Source organism: Onychostoma macrolepis, chromosome 12 (genome assembly GCF_012432095.1).
Source record: "Onychostoma macrolepis isolate SWU-2019 chromosome 12, ASM1243209v1, whole genome shotgun sequence".
Classification (NCBI taxonomy): domain Eukaryota; kingdom Metazoa; phylum Chordata; class Actinopteri; order Cypriniformes; family Cyprinidae; genus Onychostoma; species Onychostoma macrolepis.
In genome coordinates, this window is record NC_081166.1 from 23,724,184 (window position 1) to 23,745,658 (window position 21,475).

Here is a 21,475-nt window from a genome sequence, read left to right on the forward strand (position 1 = left end):
ACCCCATTGGCCCCCCCAAACAAAAAGAGTGTTTTTTTAGAATAATATTTTTTTTATATAAATTAACACGGACATTGACGAAACTACATTAAAAATAAATATAATAAACTTGTATTATGTGTACCGTAGAATTCGCTCTCAACCCCTCCCCCTCTTTACCTGCGTTGCGGCGAGAGACTTCACGCACTCACACAGCCGCACTATCGAAGCATACTGCAGCACATGGTCTGTTCAAGTTCGAGAGAAGCAATCAACGCGAGAGGGGAAACTTACAAGTAAAACTTAGTTTATTCTGTCAAACTCACATAATACAATACTGTTTGGCTATAGATTAGGCGTCACTAAGGCGTTAATAATAAGGAACTGATCTATTGCTGTTGCTCACATGTGGAACACTTTAAGTTTTTATTAGATTGATATTACTCAGGGCTCTACAGTGAGACCATTTCAGTTGCTGAAAACTAGGCTACTGCGTGCGACTATGAAAAAAATATTTAGGAGAAACGTGCGACTGACCCAATCAGCATATTTGAGTTTGCGCTGAAGGAGCTTCAAAGGTTTCTAACGTACTCACAACGTGTTTGGCTGCGTTGATTAATGTAGCCTATCACTTACAGACGTATCCACTCATTATAACAAACAACGCGAAGACAGACTGTAAATTAGAGATTCACTGTGCAGTGTAAGGAGCTGATTATAATAGAGTTTTGTGAGATCGCAAACTAAGATGAGTGACAGCTTTTAATGATTATTAAGGGAGTTTGCAAATGTGATTGATTTAATACAACAGTTCATTAAACAAAAAGTTAATATTAATTGAAGTGATTTTCTGACTACAACAGTATTGCCTTATTTTGCTCTATTTCGTCAACGAAAATAGTTTCCGACAAAGTAACAGCTGAGCCGCTGCGCATCTCCATTCAAACACAGCGGTGTTTTGTTTATATAGACAGTCAATAAAGACGGTCATGTACTTCGTTCCTGAATGAATCAGCTGTTCAAAGGAATCAAATAAATGAATGATTCAGTGATAGAATCAGTGACATGCCGCCACCTGCTGGCAGTTTTAGTTTAATTTTTAAAGTGTATTTCCTCTTATTTAAATCATTTAATATTTCTATATTCAAAAATGTATATTTAAAACATTAACCTCAACATGAATTTATGAATTTAATTGCACTCTCAGCCTCATTAAACATTTGAAAATACACCTACAAGCCACTTCTTCGGTGCCACCTTTGTAGTACAAATTTATTCCTTAAATACTGATTTCATTTGATTGATAACTTATTTTTATTACACTTTTTATTCTGTTGTTTTAATTAGAAATTTTAAAAAGCTTATAATTTTTTGAATTGATAAATAAAAGATGACATACTTTTAATAAAGTTAGAAAAATGCCATTATAAAGGTAAAAACTAAATTCCCTGTAAATCACTTTAAGGAGTCAAATATCACTTCGTAATGGGAAGGTTAATTTTTTATCAGAATTTTTAATTATTGATAAGAAGGTGCTCCTGAATTTTTGACCGTGCTCCTAAAAAGAAAAGTAAGCGTAGAGCCCTGTTACTCCATCAGTTGATCTGTAAATTATTGCAGATTTGGGCAACATTTAATGCACTATCTTTGGCTCTTAAAGTCACATATGTAGAACAGTTTTTGTTACCCAGACAGACGAGTAGTATTTTATTAATTTATGTCTGACAACAGAAAATATTTAAATTAAGCACTGACAGCATATTTCCACACAAATGTAGGGTTTATGATAAATAATCGAAATGAAGAGGAAAGCAGTCAACATCCACCTTCTTCAGCAAAAGGTCTGTAAATTCTGAGAACATTTAGGGCTTAATTTACTGCAACAGTCAGTGTACCAATTGTTTTGATGAAGTGATGGGTTAAACATCTATGCTTCTTGTTTACTTTTACTCTCATTTGAAATTAATTTGCACTCCAAATAAATATGAGGGTACTTGCAGTTGAATTGCAGAGTGACTTTTTTTCTATTTTGCTCTATACAGAATTTTTATATTTTGCTCTGTATAGTAATAGCCTACTGAACTTTATATGCTCCCAGAATGAATGGTAACACCAAAAATTATTGTCTGCCATTAGATTTAGGCATGCAACACTTTTTTGTATTGTGCCACCCTAACATTTTATACTGGCCCCTTTCGGTCACCCTATAAAAGAAATCCTGGAGGCGCCACTGCTTATTAGCCGCCCTTCACCAGGCTCCCGACGGGAGTGGGTGTGCGAGAGAGGAGGGGCGCTGAATTCGCTAGGGCTGGCGGCGTGTGATGAGGCTCACCTGAACCGAATGGAGCCTCATCACCGCCGCTGTTTAAATGCCGAGCGCGCCTCCCTTCGCGAGACCGGTCTCTTCCCTGTGCATGTACGCTGGTGTCCTCGTGGGTCCAGGAAGGGAGCGTGGAGGGACTTCCGTACTGCCAGAGACGTGCTGCCGGACCCGCTGTCCGGACGAAAGCCGCACGCGTGTTACGGCCGTCGGGCCAGGAGGCCTATGGAGCGAATTTTGTGCCTATATTCATCAAACAAATCCAGTGTTTTGCAAATAAACACAATCTGCTTTGCAAAGAAAAACTCGACTTTCAAACAAACGCAAAGTGATTTGCAAATAGAAAACTCTATTTGAGAGAAAATGCAGAGGTATGGACAAATATATGTATTGTATGTTACAACTGTGAGACTCCTTTACCTTTTTATGAGGAAACTTGGCTTGATTTTCTCACAAATGCGTGCGGGCAGATTTTCTCACACGTGCAATTGAGCAACTTTCTTTTCCAAAAACAGCAGATGGCGCTGTCGGTCAATTTATGCTAGTCTCCCGTGACCTGAAACACCTCTTTACCTTTTCAGACCAATATGAGTGAGGAACAGGTGAGTTTCTGTCTTACTACCTCTATAATTAACCATTTAGAGGTTTTCAAAAAGTGACCCTGCAGTGTCAATGAAATTCACAACAAGTGCTGTAAAATTGTTAACATGATTGATTAGTTCAAAAAACAGTTATAACTATCAGTCCCACACAAATTCTCTAATTTATATGCTTCTATGCTCAAATTTTATGGCCGTCCACTTAAACTAATTTTCTCTGGAGTAGAAACAATGTTCTGAATCTTTGAAGACACGTTGCCTGAAAGGTATAAACTGTAGTTTCTTTCACCACAGTATCTTTTCACTATTTCTTCACCATCCATTTCAAGTTCTTCCCTATTTCTCACTGTGCTTCTCTGGAGTCTCATTTAGTAAAATTTAAATGTAACATAATGATGCCAGGATCATAGACCTCACTGCACAAAGTTTGAACCCAAAAAGTACTGATCCCTACCTTGGCTTTTCCAACATCATGAAGATATCATTGTAGAATCTTTTAAGAGCTTTTAAAAGTTGTTTTTAATGATCCACTAATCCACTCTTCTCACTTAATGGCACAGATGTAATAAATAGTGATATTGTCTAGGGATGTCAGGTTTTTTTGTGCCCCCGATCCGAGTCATTGAATATTGAGTATCTGCCGATACCATGTCACGAACCGATACTACATATTCCTAGTGTTTGATGCACAATCCAAGTACATTAAAGTTATTAAATAAGGTGACCAGACGTGTTACTTCCCGGGGACACGTTCTGCACAGGATTTCTAAATTGCTTAAAATAACCAGGTGTTGAATGACAAATAATTGCAACATAAAGGTAAAAAAGTAGAGATAAAGAGAAAGCATGAAGCTTGCGGTATCACATTGACAGTCTGTCGGTCAAATCCGAAGCAACCCATAGCAACACGTTATGACGACGATGTCTCCGATAGTCTGAATAAAACACTAAATTCTAAATTAAATATAGATGAATCCTTAAAGCTACAAAAGTAGTTTTTTTCTTTTGTTCTTTGATTAACAGCCATCACAACATGACGCGGATCTGAGGCTACGTCCACACGAAGCCAGGGCTTTCCCTATCCAATCTTTTTTTCCCTCGTCTCAAGAAATATCTGCGTACACACGAAACCGACACAAAACAATGTAGTATACATGCCAGACCAGCATGTGGCGCCGTAATTCTGCCACTGAGATGCACTAAAAACGGAGAAGACGACTTGAACTATACGGAAAATATACGGATTCGCTGTACACACGAAAGCGCATAGGCGTCGTTTTCAGGTTTATCCACTCTGGAACCCGGGTTCAAAAAATCGCTATTTCACTCTCCCAAACCGCCGGATTCATCTGGACGACACCTATACGATACAAAATTTATGCGTATACTGCTAAACGTGTCTCCGTGTGATACACGCATCTCAGATCTTTTTCAAAACTAAACGCTTCATTCAAAACTTTACAATAATTTAACAAAACAGTTTTGGTACGTATGGCACACACATGATTCATACACTTGGATTCTGTTTGAACCACTTACACTGCTGTGCTCAATCTTAAACACCAAACACTTGCAAAATAATCTATTTTTGATAGATTTTTTTTTTTTTTTGTGAGATATTGTTAAAGTACATGAATATATTGACCAAACACAACACATGAGACAAGTACTGCACATTCATGAAAATATTTATTTCTCACAACATTGTAAAATCCTTCAGTACATCATTGCAATTAGGCTGCATTTTGCACTGAAAAGCAGAACATATTGCAAATGCAATATAGTACATCAACTTGTGGAGACGGGAAAAAGCACCTTAGCATCATCTGTTCGTATAGCTGAAGATGACCACTTCGTCCACATTACAGGCAATGTCCTCCCTCGCAAGACAGTGAGGGAAGAATCTTCTCGAATGGCGAATCCATCCTTACACAGACTCTGCATCTATTAGGTCACAGGCCTCCTCCATAACATAGGGTCGGAGATCATAAACCTTCCACTGCTATGCAGAAGGGAAAAAGGAAAGGAAGGGAGAGTGTTGTGGGAGGTACTGGAATAATGGAACCAGTTTCTGGTTGCATTAGTCCAATACCTAGTTTGTCCAATGCTAAGTCTGTCTAAAAATATGAGTATGTGGTCGGTATTGTTGTAAGGACCTATTTTAGCATGCCAGTTGAGGACCCCATTCTGCATGATTGCAGCATATATTTTGATGTTATCACCACGTTGACCTGGGATATTTAAAATAGCTCTGTTGCCAAATAATTTTCTCCCTATTTCTCTTCCTCTTCCTGCACTCACCAATTGTTGAGTTTACAGTTAAGCACCTAAGTGTCTGCACACCTGATGGCTGAGTTTGATCAATTGGTTCGTGTGTGTAGTATTTTGGAAAGCAGTGCCTTAAAATGGCAAAGAAGTGACATCATGTTAGATTTCTGTGTCTAATGTAGAGAAGTGTGTTTAGTATCTTGCAAAACAATGTGTGTAGTAGGGCTGTCGCGATAACCGCAATGTTGCAATACCGCGCTATTGATGAGCATAACCGCAGAGAAATGCAACAACCGCAGCAACCGCGATATTTCAGTGTTTTCTTTTTCGTAAGGTTACGCCCTTCTTGTTTTACACTTCGTGCATGTGTACTGAATATTACTAATGATAACAATGTGTATCATGCTGATTTGCACAGAAGCTCAGTAAATTTGCACTTAACAAGTCTAAACAGACAGCGAATGAGAGAGATCGACTGATCGCGCTCGATTACCTGCGTCTGTCCTTCAGGCCAAGTCATATGTGAAAACAGGTTGTCATGTCCAAGGAAAGTGAAATCGCATCGACGATCTGCTGGTCAGCTGAGCCTTTAAAAGTAGTGCTCAAAGTTAAAATGATTTAAACAGCGTGTTTCATTACAAATCTCTGAATGAATCAGCGCTTTTGAAGGTGTAGTTGAATGAACGGTTTAAAGACTCACTCAAAGACAGTCTCTTGCCGCCACCTTGAGGCGAAACAATGAAGCTGCACTGACTGACAGCCGTCTAGAACACGCAGGTGAAATATCAACAGAAAAAGTATCTTGTCAGTCAGATTCGAGGATCAGAACTAACTGTTATATACATAGGCTAACAATATACTAATGATCTTATTGTCAGGTTTAAGTTTTGTTATGTGGACCGTTATTTTGTCATTCTCTTCTGTTTACTTCACTTCCTGTTTCAACGCGATTTAGTTTCGGTTTTATTGGTTTCTGAAAATGACCTCCTCATATATATATATATATATATATATATATATATATATATATATATATATATATATATATATATATATATATATATATATATATATATATATGCGCGCGTTAATACCGCATACCGCGCTATTGAGCCACTCAGAATTACCGCAAGGGAAATTCCTTAACCGCGACAGCCCTAGTGTGTAGTGTTTTGCAAAACGTGTTAGGCTGAGAATGTGCTTGTAGTTGTGCTGATTTGGGTGTGTCATTTTAGTGTGTAAGCAATCGTAAAAAAACTGTAAATTAAAATAACAATCAATTTGCCCTGCAATATTACAGCATAACTGACTTGCTGTAAGGATAACAAAAGATTAGGCTATTTACTCCTATTACTAGACAATGTGAGCCTTGGCTACTACGCCGACCGGCTTAACAATAGTGTCCTATGATGACTGTGTGCCTGGGCTACCACGCAAACCAGCCTAACTCTAATTAGATGCACACTATGTGTAATGTTCACAAGTGTTAACAAGAATATGCATTGCAATCCGATAGATAAGACCCCAGCACCCACCTGAGCAAATATCATAATTTAGGTAATTGGATATCGGCCATTGATATAACAGTATTTTCTAATTATAGAGCCATTAAGAGCGATAAAAGCACATGCTTTTGATGCTGCATGTAGCTGAAATCGAACGCACACTCATCACAGTAAATTAAACATCAACCTTAGAATTAAATGCATGTGACAGTGAGATTACACCGCTGTGTAGTATTTTTATGGGAGAAAAGACAGAGAGACATGGAGCTAAGGTATGCCGTCTTTACTGTTTATTAACTTCCTCACAGTTGCACTAACACAGTTGCACTAATAATATACAGTGGTGGACGAAGTACATAAGTTAAGTACTCGAGTAAAAGTACAGATAAGTACAGAATTCAATTCAAGTTTATTTGTCTAGCGCTTTTCATGATACAAATTGTTGCAATGCAGCTTTACAGAAAATTAAAGATTCTACAATATATTTAGTAGTAGTCTATTAGTGGTGACTGTCAAGTTGATGTACATATGGCAGAAATGTATTGGTAAAAATCAGTTAATGACATAATCAAACAGATGATGAACACTATTAACAGCAAGGATTATATGTTGCAATCAAACTTATAGCAAAATTTGGTAGTTCTGTATGTTGTTTCAGGGTTGGCATCATCTGAGGTCCTCTGAGGGGTTGGCATCATCTCTCCTCAGGTGTTCTGGATCCAGACTGAAGCTTGTGCAATTCCTAGTTACCACGGGATGTCAATGCTGTGGCAGAAACAGAGAAACAAATGGAGACAAAATTAGCGTAGCTGCTATTCCAACCAAGCAAAAATGATTTGTTCAATTCAAGCTAAAGAATAATAATGTGCATTTGATCAGATATAACTGCAGTACAAGATTATGAGATGCATTATGTGAATGCTTGGCTAAAGAGATGTGTCTTTAATCTAGATTTAAACTGAGAGAGTGTGTACCCAGGTACGCAGGAGCTGAAACATTTTAAGGGCCTTATTGGTAAGTAGTAATATTTTGTAACTGATACGGAACTTAATACTGTAGGTAGCCAGTACTGTAGGACTGTTAAATTGGGGTACAATGATCATATTTTTTTGACCGGGTAAGGACTCTAGCTGCTGCATTTTGGACTACCTGTAGCTTATTGAAGATGCAGGACAACCACTTAGCAGTGCATTACAATAGTCCAGTCTAGAGGTCATGAATGTATGAACTAGCTTTTCTGCATCAGAAACGGGTAACATATTTCGTAGCTTGGCAATGTTTCTAAGATGGAAGAATGCTGTTTTTGTAACATGGGAAATATGATTTTCGAAAGACAAGTTGCTGTCTAATATAACGCCCAGAATTTTGATTGTAGAGGAAGTAACAGTACATCCGTCTAGTTGCAAATTGTAATCCAAGAGATTCTGTGTACTGTTTTTTTTTTTTTTTGGTCTAATAAATATCTCGGTCTTATCCGAATTTAATAGGAGAAAATTATTGGTCATACAATCTTTTACATTTTTAACACACTCTGTTAGCTTAGATAATTTGGAAGTTTCATCTGGTCTTGTTGAGATATATAGTTGAGTATCATCAGCAAAGCAATGGAAACTAATCCCGTATTTTCTAATAATATTACCAAGGGGCAACATGTATATTGAAAATAGCAGAGGACCAAGGACAGATCCTTGTGGCACACCATACTTTACTGGTGAGAACTGAGATGACTCCTCGTTTAAATAAACAAAGTGGTAGCGATCGGACAGGTAGGATCTAAACCATCTTAAAGCCTGCCCTTGAATACCCGTATAGTAATCGATCTATGAGTATGCCATGATCTACAGCAGGGATAGGCAGCGTCGGTCCTGGAGTGCCGATATCCTGCAGAATTTAGCTCAAACCCTAATCAAACAAACCTGAACAAGCTAATCAAGGTCTTCAGGATCACTAGGGCTACAGGCAGCTGAGGGTTTTTTTTTCAGGGTTGGAACTAAACTCTGCAGGACATTGGCACTCCAGGACCGACGTTGCCTATCCCTGATCTATAGTCTGGAACACAGCACTAAGATCAAGTAAAACTAGCAGTGAGATGCAGCCTTGGTCTGATGCAAGAAGGAAGCCATTAGTAATCTTAACAAGTGCAGTTTCTGTGCTATGGTGGGACCTGAAACCTGACTGAAATTCTTCATAGATATAATTTTTTTTGCAAGAAGGAGCACAATTGAGCAAATTTTTCTTTTTCTAAAATTTTAGACATAAACGGAAGATTTGAAATGGGTCTGTAATTTGCCAGTTCACTAGTTGTGGTTTCTTAATAAGAGGCTTAATAACCGCCAGCTTGAATGGTTTTGGGACGTGACCTAAAGATAACGATGAGTTAATAATATTGAAAAGCGGTTCTTCTGCTACAGGTAACAACTCTTTCAGAAATTTAGTGGGTACAGGATCTAATAGACATGCTGTTGATTTAGATGCAGTAATAAGTTTATTTAGCAATTCCTGTCCTATAGTTGTAAAGCATTGCAGTTTTTCTTTGGGTGCGATGAATGAAGCTGAAGTGCTAGACGCTGTAGAATCTACATTTGTTATTGTATTTGTGATGTTATCTATTTTATCAGTGAAGAAATTCATAAAGTCATTACTATTAAACTGTGAGGGAATATTTAGATTGAGCGGCGTCTGGTTATTTGTTAATCTAGCCACTGTGCTAAATGAAAATCTTGGCTTGTTTTGGTTATTATCTATGAGTTTGCGGATATGCTCGGTCCTGGCAGCTTTTAGAGCCTGTCTATAGCTGTACATACTGTTTTTCCATGCAATTCTAAAAACTTCCAAGTAATTTTTTCTCTATTTGCATTAAAGATTACGAGTTTCTTTCTTGAGAGAATGGGTATAACTGTTGTACCATGGCGCAGTACGTTTTTCTCTAACCTTTTTTAATTTGATGGGGGCAACAGTTTCTAACGTATTAGAGAAGATGGTGCCGAAGTTGCTAGTCATTTTGTCTAGTTTGTGTATTTATGGGTACACAGAGCAGCTGAGATAAATCGGGCAGATTATTTGTGAATCTGTCTTTAGTGGCTGGAACAATAATTCTGCCTGAACGATAACTCGGAGCCATATAGTTAATAACAGTAATACACAGCATGCACGATACAAGGAAATGGTCAGTAACATCATCACTTTGAGGTACGATATCTATATCAGTAAGATCAATTCCATGTGATATAATTAAATCTAGCGTATGATTAAAACGATGAGTGGGCCCGGTGACGTTTTGCTTGCCTCCAAAAGAGTTTATTAGGTCAGTAAATGCAAGTCCTAACGCATGATTTGTTAAAATCTCCGACAATTAGCGCTTTATCAACATTAACCAATAGGTCTGAGAGGAAATCTGCAAATATTTTTAGGAAATCTGTATATGGCCCTGACGGTCTATACACAGTAGCCAGAGCAAGAGATAGGAGAGATTTATTTTGCATATCTGACAGTGTAACATTAAGTTGAAGTAGTTAAACCTGTATCCTGTTTTCGGAGTAACATTGAGAATATCACTATATATTGTTGCAACACTGCCACCACGACCAGTCTGACAGGGCTCATGCTTATAACAGTAGCTTGGTGGAGTAGACTCATTTAACTTATAATAAAATATTACTCCAGTAAAAGTATGAAGTACTCCTTTTCAATCGTACTCGAGTGAAAGTGCAAAAGTAAAAAGTACTTTGTAATTTTATATTATGTATTTTATGTAATTCTGCTGCTCAAAATACCTGGGTTTTTCTCAAAATAACCACTATGGAGTCAAGATATATTTTTGTTGTTGCTATGGACTACATTGAAAGTGATATAGAAGTATTTACTGTGAAGCTTACACTGCATGTACCTGAGAGAAAACGATTTTACCATAAGTCATCTAATTTTCAGCAGTAAGAAAAAAAGTGATTTACTGTTTTTACAGTTTTCACAGTTATATTTGATATGACAATAAGGCCTATTGTTAGGGATTACATTTTATTTAAGGAAAATATGATTATACAAACCCGGCTCCAAAAAAGTTGGGACACTGTACAAATTGTGAATAAAAACAGAATGCAATGATGTGGAAGTTTCAAATTTCAATATTTAATTCAGAATACAACATAGATGACATCAAATGTTTAAACTGAGAAAATTTATAATTTTAAGGGAAAAATAAGTTGATTTTAAATTTCATGGCATCAACACATCTCAAAAAAGTTGGGACAAGGCCATGTTTACCACTGTGTGGCATCCCCTCTTCTTTTTATAACAGTCTGCAAACGTCTGGGGACTGAGGAGACAAGTTGCTCAAGTTTAGGAATAGGAATGTTGTCCCATTCTTGTCTAATACAGGCTTCTAGTTTCTCAACTGTCTTAGGTCTTCTTTGTCGCATCTTACTCTTTATGATGCGCCAAATGTTTTCTATGGGTGAAAGATCTGGACTGCAGGCTGGCCATTTCATTACCCGGATCCTTTTTCTACGCAGCCATGATGTTGTAATTGATGCAGTATGTGGTCTGGCATTGTCATGTTGGAAAATGCAAGGTCTTCCCTGAAAGAGACAACGTCTGGATGGGAGCATATGTTGTTCTACAACTTGGATATACCTTTCAGCATTGATGGTGCCTTTCCAGATGTGTAATCTGCCCATGCCACACGCACTCATGCAACCCCATACCATCAGAGATGCAGGCTTCTGAACTGAGCGCTGATAACAACTTGGGTTGTCCTTGTCCTCTTTAGTCTGGATGACATGGCGTCCCAGTTTTCCAAAAAGAACTTCAAATTTTGATTCGTCTGACCACAGAACAGTTTTCCACTTTGCCACAGTCCATTTTAAATGAGCCTTGTCCCAGAGAAAACGCCTGCGCTTCTGGATCATGTTTAGATATGGCTTCTTTTTTGACCTATAGAGTTTTAGCCGGCAACGGCAAATGGCACGGTGGATTGTGTTCACCGGCAATGTTTTCTGGAAGTATTCCTGAGCCCATGTTGTGATTTCCATTACAGTAGCATTCCTGTATGTGATGCAGTGCCGTCTAAGGGCCTGAAGATCATGGGCATCCAGTATGGTTTTCCAGCCTTGACCCTTACGCACAGAGATTGTTCCAGATTCTCTGAATCTTTGGATGATATTATGCACTGTAGATGATGATAACTTCAAACTCTTTGCAATTTTTCTCTGAGAAACTCCTTTATGATATTGCTCCACTATTTTTCGCCGCAGCATTGGGGGAATTGGTGATCCTCTTCCCATCTTGACTTCTGAGAGACACTGCCACTCTGAGAGGATCTTTTTATACTCAATCATGTTGCCAATTGACCTAATAAGTTGCAAATTGGTCTTCCAGCTGTTCCTTATATGTACATTTAACTTTTCTGGCCTCTTATTGCTACCTGTCCCAACTTTTTTGGAATGTGTAGCTCTCATGAAATCCAAAATGAGCCAATATTTGGCATGACATTTCAAAATGTCTCACTTTCAACATTTGATATGTTATCTATATTCTATTGTGAATAAAATATAAGTTTGAGATTTTTAAATTATTGCATTCCTTTTTTATTCACAATTTGTACAGTGTCCCAACTTTTTTGGAATCGGGTTTGTATTTTCATAATTTTTTTTCAAACCTAGTCTGTGGGGTAAAATGCCCCCAGAGGGCATCACTTCCACTGTAGTTACCATACTCTGAACATCACCTTTGTTTCCCATCAATAACAACAGATAGCAAGTAATCTTAGGCTACTCATCAGAGTGATATTGTAACGGAGCCGATGAGACGAGAGGCGAACGGATGCAAGTGCAAGCTTTTATTAATAAACATGGTTAAATCACAGGCAGGGTCAAACAATGGCAAACAGGTATGGCAGGGACAAGACAAAGAGTAGTCCTAGGGCAAGCGTGGGTCTTTGATCGGCAAACAATATCCAACAGGGCAAGGCAGAGAGATAATCCAGGTACACAAGCAGTAGTCCAAGAGAGGTGCAAACAGAGTCTGAAAGGGAAGGCAAAGGGTAAATCCAGGAAACACGGGCAAGAATCAAAACACTAGAAAACACACAAGGTAAGACTATGACAACAAACTGGGCTCCGTAGAGTAGCTATCGCTTGGAGAGTGATAAACGCTGTACAATACTCGGCAAAGAGGAAGAGGAAGTCCATGGTTTATGTAGGCTGTGTGATCCGTGCAATCAGCTGTGTGATCCGTGCAATCAGCTGTGTGATCAGTGCAATCAGCTGTGTGTCGTCAGTGCAATGGCTGATGGGAATTGTAGTGCAAGGTAATGTGAAACAGTCTGTATAGTCCGAGAATCAATATGATGGAAGGGTGACCTCTGGTGGCAATCAGACTGAAGGCCACGAACCGGATACGTGACAGATATGCTCCACTGGATCAAGCTGTGAGACGCTTCGCATTAGCCGCATTTCCACTGTCAGGCCAAAACAGTGGAAAAGTGGTTGTGTTATTCCTCTCAGCTCGTCGTCTTCGCGTTTGTTTCATACGGATTACTTTATCAGAGAATATTTGTTTTGAACGTGACTTCATTTAAAAGTGGACATTTCAAGCGTTCTATACATATTTCTCATGTCTTTGAGGCAAGTATTCGCTGGGATTCAGGTTGTTTTATTTACGTGTCTCTGAAGAGAGGTGACAGAGGCCGAGACGGCAGAGAGCGCATCATGTTTGTTTTCTTTATTTTACAAAAGCACATTGTTTTGTTATTATGACTATACACAAATAAAAAACCCTTTGAAGTTTCAAACGATACCTTATTCTTATCTGTAAGATCAACAATCTTGTATTTTTAGTTCTTTTCGTCATCAAGAAAATATAAGACAGACCGCACCGGTGTGGGCTTCGACCCCAGAGGGTTAAGTCTTTGTGGTGCTTTTGTTTGCCTTTGGGGATAGCACCATTCAGGGTGTACTTCAGAAGCTTGATCAGGTTGAAATTATGGATCAGATGTTTCAGCTCTCTGAACTGGCAGATCATCAAAGAGGTCATCACTGATCCCTATTGCTGTCCTGAAGACCTTGACGGTAACAAGTGGTCCACATGTACTTTAACTGGTCAATGTCCCACTTGCACACAGTAAGTCAGAGGTCCTCTGCGCTGCAGAATAGTGCCTGGGATGCTGAGATTTTTGGGATGTCTGAAGTCTCACACTAACACCCTCTCTCCCAAACTGAATGTGCAGAGTGACTTTGATTTTCTTATCTTGCACTTTCTGCTGTTGAAGCCGGTGCTTGGATACAAAATCTGGCTTGAGTAATGAAAGACGAGTGTGTGTTTGCCGTTTCAGGAACAACACTGCTGGTGTGCGTTCTGTGACTGTGTGTGGAGTATTTCTGTATGTGAACAAGAAACGGGCTAGCCACTGACTAGGAGACACTGACTGAGACTGCATTCGAGTCCATGCCTTTTTAAAGGTTTGCACAGCCCTTTCAGCTGTGCCATTTGAAGCCGGATGGTTTGGAGGTGACAGGACATGACGAACTCCATTTCCCTTAAGGAACTGTTCAAACTCAGCTGCAGTAAATTGAGGACCATTGTCTGAAACCAGGACTTTCGGCAGACCATATGATGCGAACAGATTCCTGAGAAGTTTAGCAGTCTTTTCAGCGGTCATCAGCTTTGTAGGTAAGACGTCAATCCGTTTTGAATGGATGTCTATCACCACCAGGAAATGCTGCTTGTTGACCTCTGCATAATCCACATGTATTCTCTCCCACGGTGCTGTGGCACATGACCATGGGTGGAGAGGGGCTGTTGGGGGACTATTCAGTGTGGTTTCACAGGGTGCACACTGACCAACAAATGCCGGAATCTCATGATCTTAACCAGTCCACCAAAGGAAGCTTCTTGCCAGAGTCCCATAAAATTGGCCCATATGGTCACCCTACTCGGAGCATATGGGACAGGTCGCAGCTTATGGAATATTGGTTTACTATCTCGCTCAACTCAGATTCTTGCCTGGAAATCTCTGATCTTTCCATAACCATCTTTAAAAAGATCCTTATGGTTGTCCAAAACCGCTTTGAAAGAGGGCTAGGGCTTGGTATTGAGTTCGATACCTTTTAGGCACTGACCGAATTGCCTCGATACCATCGAGTATCGAAAAACGTCCTGTCATTCGGTACCAAACTTCGATACCTAAGGGGTTAGCAGTCTTTCTATAGCTCTCTCAGTCCTGTGCAGCGCCTTTTAACAAGAATGTAATCTTGTTAAAATTGATTTCATAAAATTAGTTTCGAAAAAAGTAACGTTCAGGAACCGGTATCGAACTCAAGGTATCAGTATCGGTATCGGTATCGATATAAAAAATGTTTGAACGATACCCAGCCCTAGAGAGGACTGAGTTGCTGTCTCTTGTTTTAGGCTGAAAATTTTACCCCAGTCAAGTTTAATCTTCTGCAGCTAATTTCGTTCCAGTAATGGAGTATTGCCACCCTTGACTACCATTAATGGCAGTGTCCACTCATTTCCATTGTACTGGACTGTCACTTGGATTTCTCCCAGAACTGGAATTGTATCACCAGTATATGATGAGAGATGAATTTCAACTGGCTGCAAGGGGCAGTCAAGCAGGAGCTTTTACACTGATTCTGGAATTAAAGATACAGATGCACTGGTGTCAATCTGTATGGTTACTGTCTTCCCTGAGAGTTCCAGTTGCAGAAATAGTCTATCTTTCTGGCCTTGAGCAGTGTAAACTGTGAAAAGTTCAAATGCATCCTCAGAAGCACTTAGTTCCTCGGTTGTAGCTGTCACTAACCGGGCTTTACCAGCTCGTTTACTGCTTTTGCAGACCTTTTTCAAATGGCCTGTTTTACCACATACATGACATACTGCAGTGCGGAAATGGCATTCCTGTAGCTGATGACCCTCTCTACCACAACGATGGCATGTCATTTTTCATCTAGCTGAAGAGCTCTGTGCTGATCTACTTGATGCTGCGAAACTTGAATGAGAAGACCCTCCCTGCGGTTTGTCTTTCTGGTTTCCCCGTGAACAGCTGGTAACACAATGAACACCAGCACTGGAATGGTCAGCACGTTCTGTCAACTTCTTTGTATCCTTGCATGCCAGTTCCAAGCCGAGAGCAATTTCACAGGCTTGTTTGAAAGTCAAATCCTTCTCAGATAAGAGACGTTTACGGTAAGCTTCGCCTGACTTACATTTACATTTAGTCATTTAGCAGATGCTTTTATCCAAAGCAACTTACAAATGAGGACAATGGAAGCAATCAAAATCAACAAGTGCTATAAGAAGTCTCAGTGTACAGCACTTCTTAACGCAGTACACGTAGCAAGGTTTTTTGGGGGGGTTTACAACTTACCACAGACAATCTAGTCTGTTAATGTTTCACCTTCTTTTTGATATCATCTGTGAAATCGGAAGCTTTTGGCGACCAGTATTGGATTTGTTTAAAATGCAGCGACAAAGTTTCAGTTATTTCTTTACATGCCAATCGTTGCCATTTTGCTGTCACTTTTTGTTGTTTATAACCTCCATGCAATTCAGATTTTTTTATTTATTATTATTTTTTAATTCCTGTTATATCTGTTTTTTGTACTTGCAATTTCTTCACGAAGTAGCCGCAACTGCCACTAGATGCCACTCTCCCGCTTTTCTGGAGCTGCAGCCTGACTGATCTCCACCATCACGCTGTGTGATCTGTTGCAGACTTTCAGTTTCTAGTTTCTTTAAAAACTGGCAAACTATTCCTGTAGTATTGCACACTCACTTACACATGAACTACTATCACTTTGCTTCGCTGTGGAATCAATATCCTTGTCGCCACTGAAGTATTTTTATGGGAGAAAAGACGGAGAGACATGGAACTATAAGTTATGCCATCTTTACTGTTTGTTAACTTCCTCAGCCTGGGGCTAAACAACTCACAGTGCATCCGCATAATGAAAATACCATAACACATGTAACACAGTTCCATTAATAGTAACCACATGCTGGATATGGCGAACCCCGTTTGAAATGCATGCACGAGAATGCTTATTTAATTTAAACTGTTCTCATGTCTGTTACTATTAGCGTGTCCTCAGAGCAGTTACATGCTCTAGACTGCGTTTTGCTCCAGCTGTGTAAACACAGATGCGTAAATGCTGCTGCTAATATGCTTAAAATACATTTGTAAATGACTAATTATATATCAACAAACACCTTTATAAACCCTCTACAAAGGTAACCTTAATGTAGTGTTACCATGTTATCTTTATAGAAAACGTGCACAGTTTGTAATAAGATGATCACCTTAATGCATTGTTTATTATAAACATGCGGTTATGAATTATATTTAGAAGGTTCTAAATAGAAATGACGACATATCAATGATCTCTGAGACTGTTAACTTTAGCCGCATTTGTCGTGGAACTTGCTAACAAACACATTATTAGGAAAGGTGATTTGCAAAGATTCATAAAAAAACTTATACTCACTTTTTCTGGAGGTGAAGCTGGATCACGAACAGTTGGTACCGATCCATCCTTCAGGAACAACTTTTTAGCAAAACCTGCTTTGTACTAACCCTCGTTTACAAAGCAGTGTGCATAGTGTAAAATGATTTGCGCAAACATAAACTCATTTAGGTGGATCGGGGGGCGCATTCCATTCAAAAACAAAAGTAATCCACTGTGTCTTCAGCAGCTCAGATGTCGGGAGAAAATGATGACTGCTATATGTTCATTATTGCATCCAACAACAGAACACCTCAATCGCTTAGGAGACATTTTTGTCTACACCTGCTCTGGCGTCGAAACAGTGGTGGACTGTTTACAGCTCACTCAGGGCGGGTGGGAGTTGTGGGAGGGGCCTGTGCAAAGTGATGTCAATTTGCCAACAATCTGTGAATGGCTTGCTCTGAGAAAGTGCTTATTATTTGTGGGGATTTTTAAAAAGCACTGGGTGGATTTTTATCATTAAAGGGTGGTTTTGTACACACACTGCCAAGACATATTTAAGTTCAAACAACATGTAAAAGTGAATTTTTCATCCGATGTCCCCTTTAAGGACCAATTCTCACTGTTGGCTAGTTGCTTATTAGCATGCATATTACTAGCATATTGGCTGTTTATTTGTACTTATAATGCACATATTAATGTCTTATTCTAAATGACCATATCCCTACCCCATACCTAAACGTAACATCTACCTTACTAACTATTAATATGCTGCAAATTAGGAGTTTGAGGCAAAAGTCATAGTTAATAGTTAGTTGATAGTGAGAATTGGTCCCCAAACTAAAGTGTGATCAATTTCTTTATTCATGTGACTGTTTACGTTTCATAATTATTTCTTTTAAATTTTACTACTACTACAGTACATCTCACCAGAGCATTGCTGAATTCAGAATAGGTAGTTTAGAAAGATCACATTCAGAATGACAGGAAAAAAAAAATTTAATATAAATATCTGATCACGTTTAACTAAAAACATGGTTTCTTTTAAAGATTTATTTTTAAAGTATTATAATTTAATTGTATGACGTATTGATTTATGGTCTGAGAACAGATGATTTCAGGGGTTGTGAAGAATGATGTAATGCCATACTTTCAATAAAATAAGAGTAAATACACTGAACAATGGTAACATCTAAATGAATTAAGTCCACTAAAACTGCTTCACATTAGTAATGACTGCTAAAAACTGTGGCACATACAGTATTGAAGAATCTGTGACACACACTTACCCACTAAGACCATACCATGTTTTTGTCTTTAACTGTATCACAGGACAAGTCTGATTCCAGGAGAATCACATCCACTCTCTAAGGATTTGTCAATCCCTCTTGTTAACCAATGGCCATCACTGCAAAAGTACAACAACCAGGAGGACAGGAAACTGTACCACAGGTGAGAAGAGGCTCTCTTTTCCCAGGCTTTAGCCAAACAACTGGCTTTTTGAAGTTTGTGTTGCATCAAGAATGTGATACAAATTCAACGGCAAAATACACCTTTGCTGTGGGTCTGTTGTTGTATTTTAGGGGTAATTTCCCCAGCCCGGAGCCACATATAAGCCTAACCACAGATTCTCAGAGGACGGAAAGGAGACAGAATGGAAAAGCCTGGTGCACAGCAGGTACACCTTAAAATCCACCCACAACAAGCTTAATGTGGTACTGTAGCTTTGTTATGATTTAGCTGTCTAGTCCAAGCTGGTTTTGGTGGTTGATCAATTGAGCTACTAGCTATAAGATGGTTAAGCAGGTATTTGAAGCATGGTAGCTAGTTTGTTGCTGGACTAAAATGGTGTACCAGCATGGGCATTTGCCCCAAAGTCTTAACGTTGACAGACTTTTGACTACCACACCTCATGCTGATAGTCAAAATCTGTCAACGTTAAGACTTTTGGGCAAATGCCCATGCTGGTACACCATTTTGGTCCAGCAACAAACTAGCTAGTATTTACACATTTAAGTACTGAATAATATTAATTAACTACATGTACTTACTATATGGTTAGGGTTAGGATTAGGGTTTGGCTTAGGGTTACATGCATGTAATTATGCATAATTTATTGTTATTATAATAGTAAGTACATGTAACGTGTAACAAAGACACCTCAAAATAAAGTGTTACCCAGTACCCTTTCAAAAGGTACAACGTTGTACCTTATATACTCCCTGAAGTGTGCATTTTAGTACCTTAAAGGTACATATTTGTACTGACAGTGTACATATTAGTTCCTAAATTGTACATATTAGTACTTTTGTAAAGGCACTGCCCCAGTGGCAGCTTTTGTAAGTTATTTTCTGAGAGCGTAATATTTTCAATATTTCATTCTTACATGTATAGCATTAGAAAAAAGATAATTGCAGCTTCTGTTTCATGTTGACTTTAAAGGGATAGTTCACCAATTTTTGTTTTGCTTAATTTATTAATATTTTACCATTTACTTGTGGCATGCACATCATTTCAAACCTGTTTGAGTTTCTTTTCTCTGTAGAACGTAACAGATGATATTTTGAGAAATATGTCAATTTAGTTTTAGTCTTGATGGAGGTCAGCGTTAACCAAATTATCTGGTTACCAACATTCTTCAAAAAAATCTTCTTTTGTGTTCTGCAAAAGAAAGACGTGAGGAGAGTGAATGAATTATTTATTTTTTTTACTATCCCTTTGAGTCCCTTTGTTGATTTTTTTTTTTTTTTTTTTTTTCAGCTGGAAAAGCTATTATTGGGGTTTAATAATAATCCCTATTTCTTTCATTTTCATTTCAGAAAAAGACTACACTCCCTCTATGTTAGGTCTGTGTGGTTCTCTGTCTTCTTTACCCAGCTGTAAGTCCCTGCCAAGCCTGAGGTCGACAGAGTGCCTGGTAAACATCAGCGCAGAGCCCAGTCCTGCTCTAACCCCCAGCTAGGGACCACCAAATGAGACCAAGCAGAGAGAAACTGCACTGTCAGCTAAGACATCCTAAGATATTATGGCTCGGCTACAGCCTGTGTAATGCCTGTTACACTAATTCTCATGAAAGTATCATTGATGAGATATAGCGAGACCTCTGTAGTTATGATAAGAGATATTTTCTCAGATTTATCCCGTCAGAGCTTTTCAAATGCGGATATCTCTGAATGTCTTTGCTGTTCAAACCTTTCTCCTGACTTGTTGTGATATCCAGTGAAGGCAAACTGTGGACTATGCACTGACAGACTTGAGACCTGAAAGCAGTTTTCACTACAACTTCATGCGTCAAAGCCCAACACAGCTTTCCCACATTCTGTTGCCCTTTAAAATCTCTTATGGGAACATACATACTTACAGAACACATATAAACAAAACCAGAAATTAACCATGAAAATGTGTGAAAGAAAGCATATTATAGTTACAAATTAGTATTCTGACATTGTCATCACTTTTTTTTTTTTTTTATTCTCACATTTCAACCATCTAAACATCCCTCCTCTGCCAAACAACATGCAAGAACTAAAAAGATGAACAAGAAGATGTGTATGTCTTTACAGTCTGCTGTACAATTACAGTGATAATAAAATGAAAGACATTTCTGGAATAGCTGCCTTATTCCTTTTTTCTTGCCTCTTGAAGTAAGTCTGAAGATGGGATCGCTCTGCACATGATGGCAGTATAATATTGCTGAATGACTGACAGTGAGTGAAGTAAACATTGGACCAGTGTATATCTGCATACTGTTGTATTGTACTGTATGCTTGACCTCTATTTGGCATCTGTTGTTGCATCATTACAATATGTCTGCAATGTGTGGGCCACTGTCATTTTCAGTATATTAGCAGCAGATTTGAAACCTTGCATTGAATTTAATCGCATTGGCATCATATAAAACTGATAAGCTAGATTTCCTCCCTCCATTGTCAGTGTAATTGAAAGTCTACTTGTTTGAGAATGTATGTGTTGTGTTAGACAGCTGTTCACCCTCAATTAGTGTTAAATTAGTTTTTTAATTTATTGCACATTATTTCTTTGTTTAAAAAGACATTGGAAACTATGCTGTTTGTCACTTAAAATCGCAATAAAACTGCCTCTTTTGTCCTAATATTTTCCATTGAGTCATATTTCACTGTCTTTATTGTTCGTCTCTTCTCTTCTTGTTTTAAGGACTGTAACTTGACAAATGCTTGATTCAAATGCTTAAAAAGCTGTGTAGGTCCCTCAAACAAACATGAAAAACCAGCTTCAGTGCCATTTTTAGTGTCTTTTAACATTTTATTTTATATGATAAGGCATTATCAATTTGGTTAACTAGCTTGTATATAAAAACGACTTAAAATGCTGCACTATGCCTGC

At 38.6% G+C, this 21,475-nt stretch overlaps 1 protein-coding gene across 5 annotated transcripts in view; it reads left to right on the top strand.

Moving 5' to 3' along the window:
• Window positions 1-21,224, top strand: part of rundc3ab (RUN domain containing 3Ab) — a 52,282-nt gene extending 31,058 nt beyond the window's left edge. For all 5 annotated transcript variants that reach the window (XM_058793951.1, XM_058793954.1, XM_058793953.1 and 2 more), the window contains 3 exons: window positions 18,446-18,565; window positions 18,697-18,791; window positions 19,933-21,224. In XM_058793951.1, the coding sequence (XP_058649934.1) occupies window positions 18,446-18,565; window positions 18,697-18,791; window positions 19,933-20,075 (358 nt within the window). In that variant the 3' untranslated portion in view covers window positions 20,076-21,224. The remainder of the gene's footprint in view (window positions 1-18,445; window positions 18,566-18,696; window positions 18,792-19,932) is intronic.
• The last annotated feature ends 251 nt before the right edge of the window (window positions 21,225-21,475 follow it).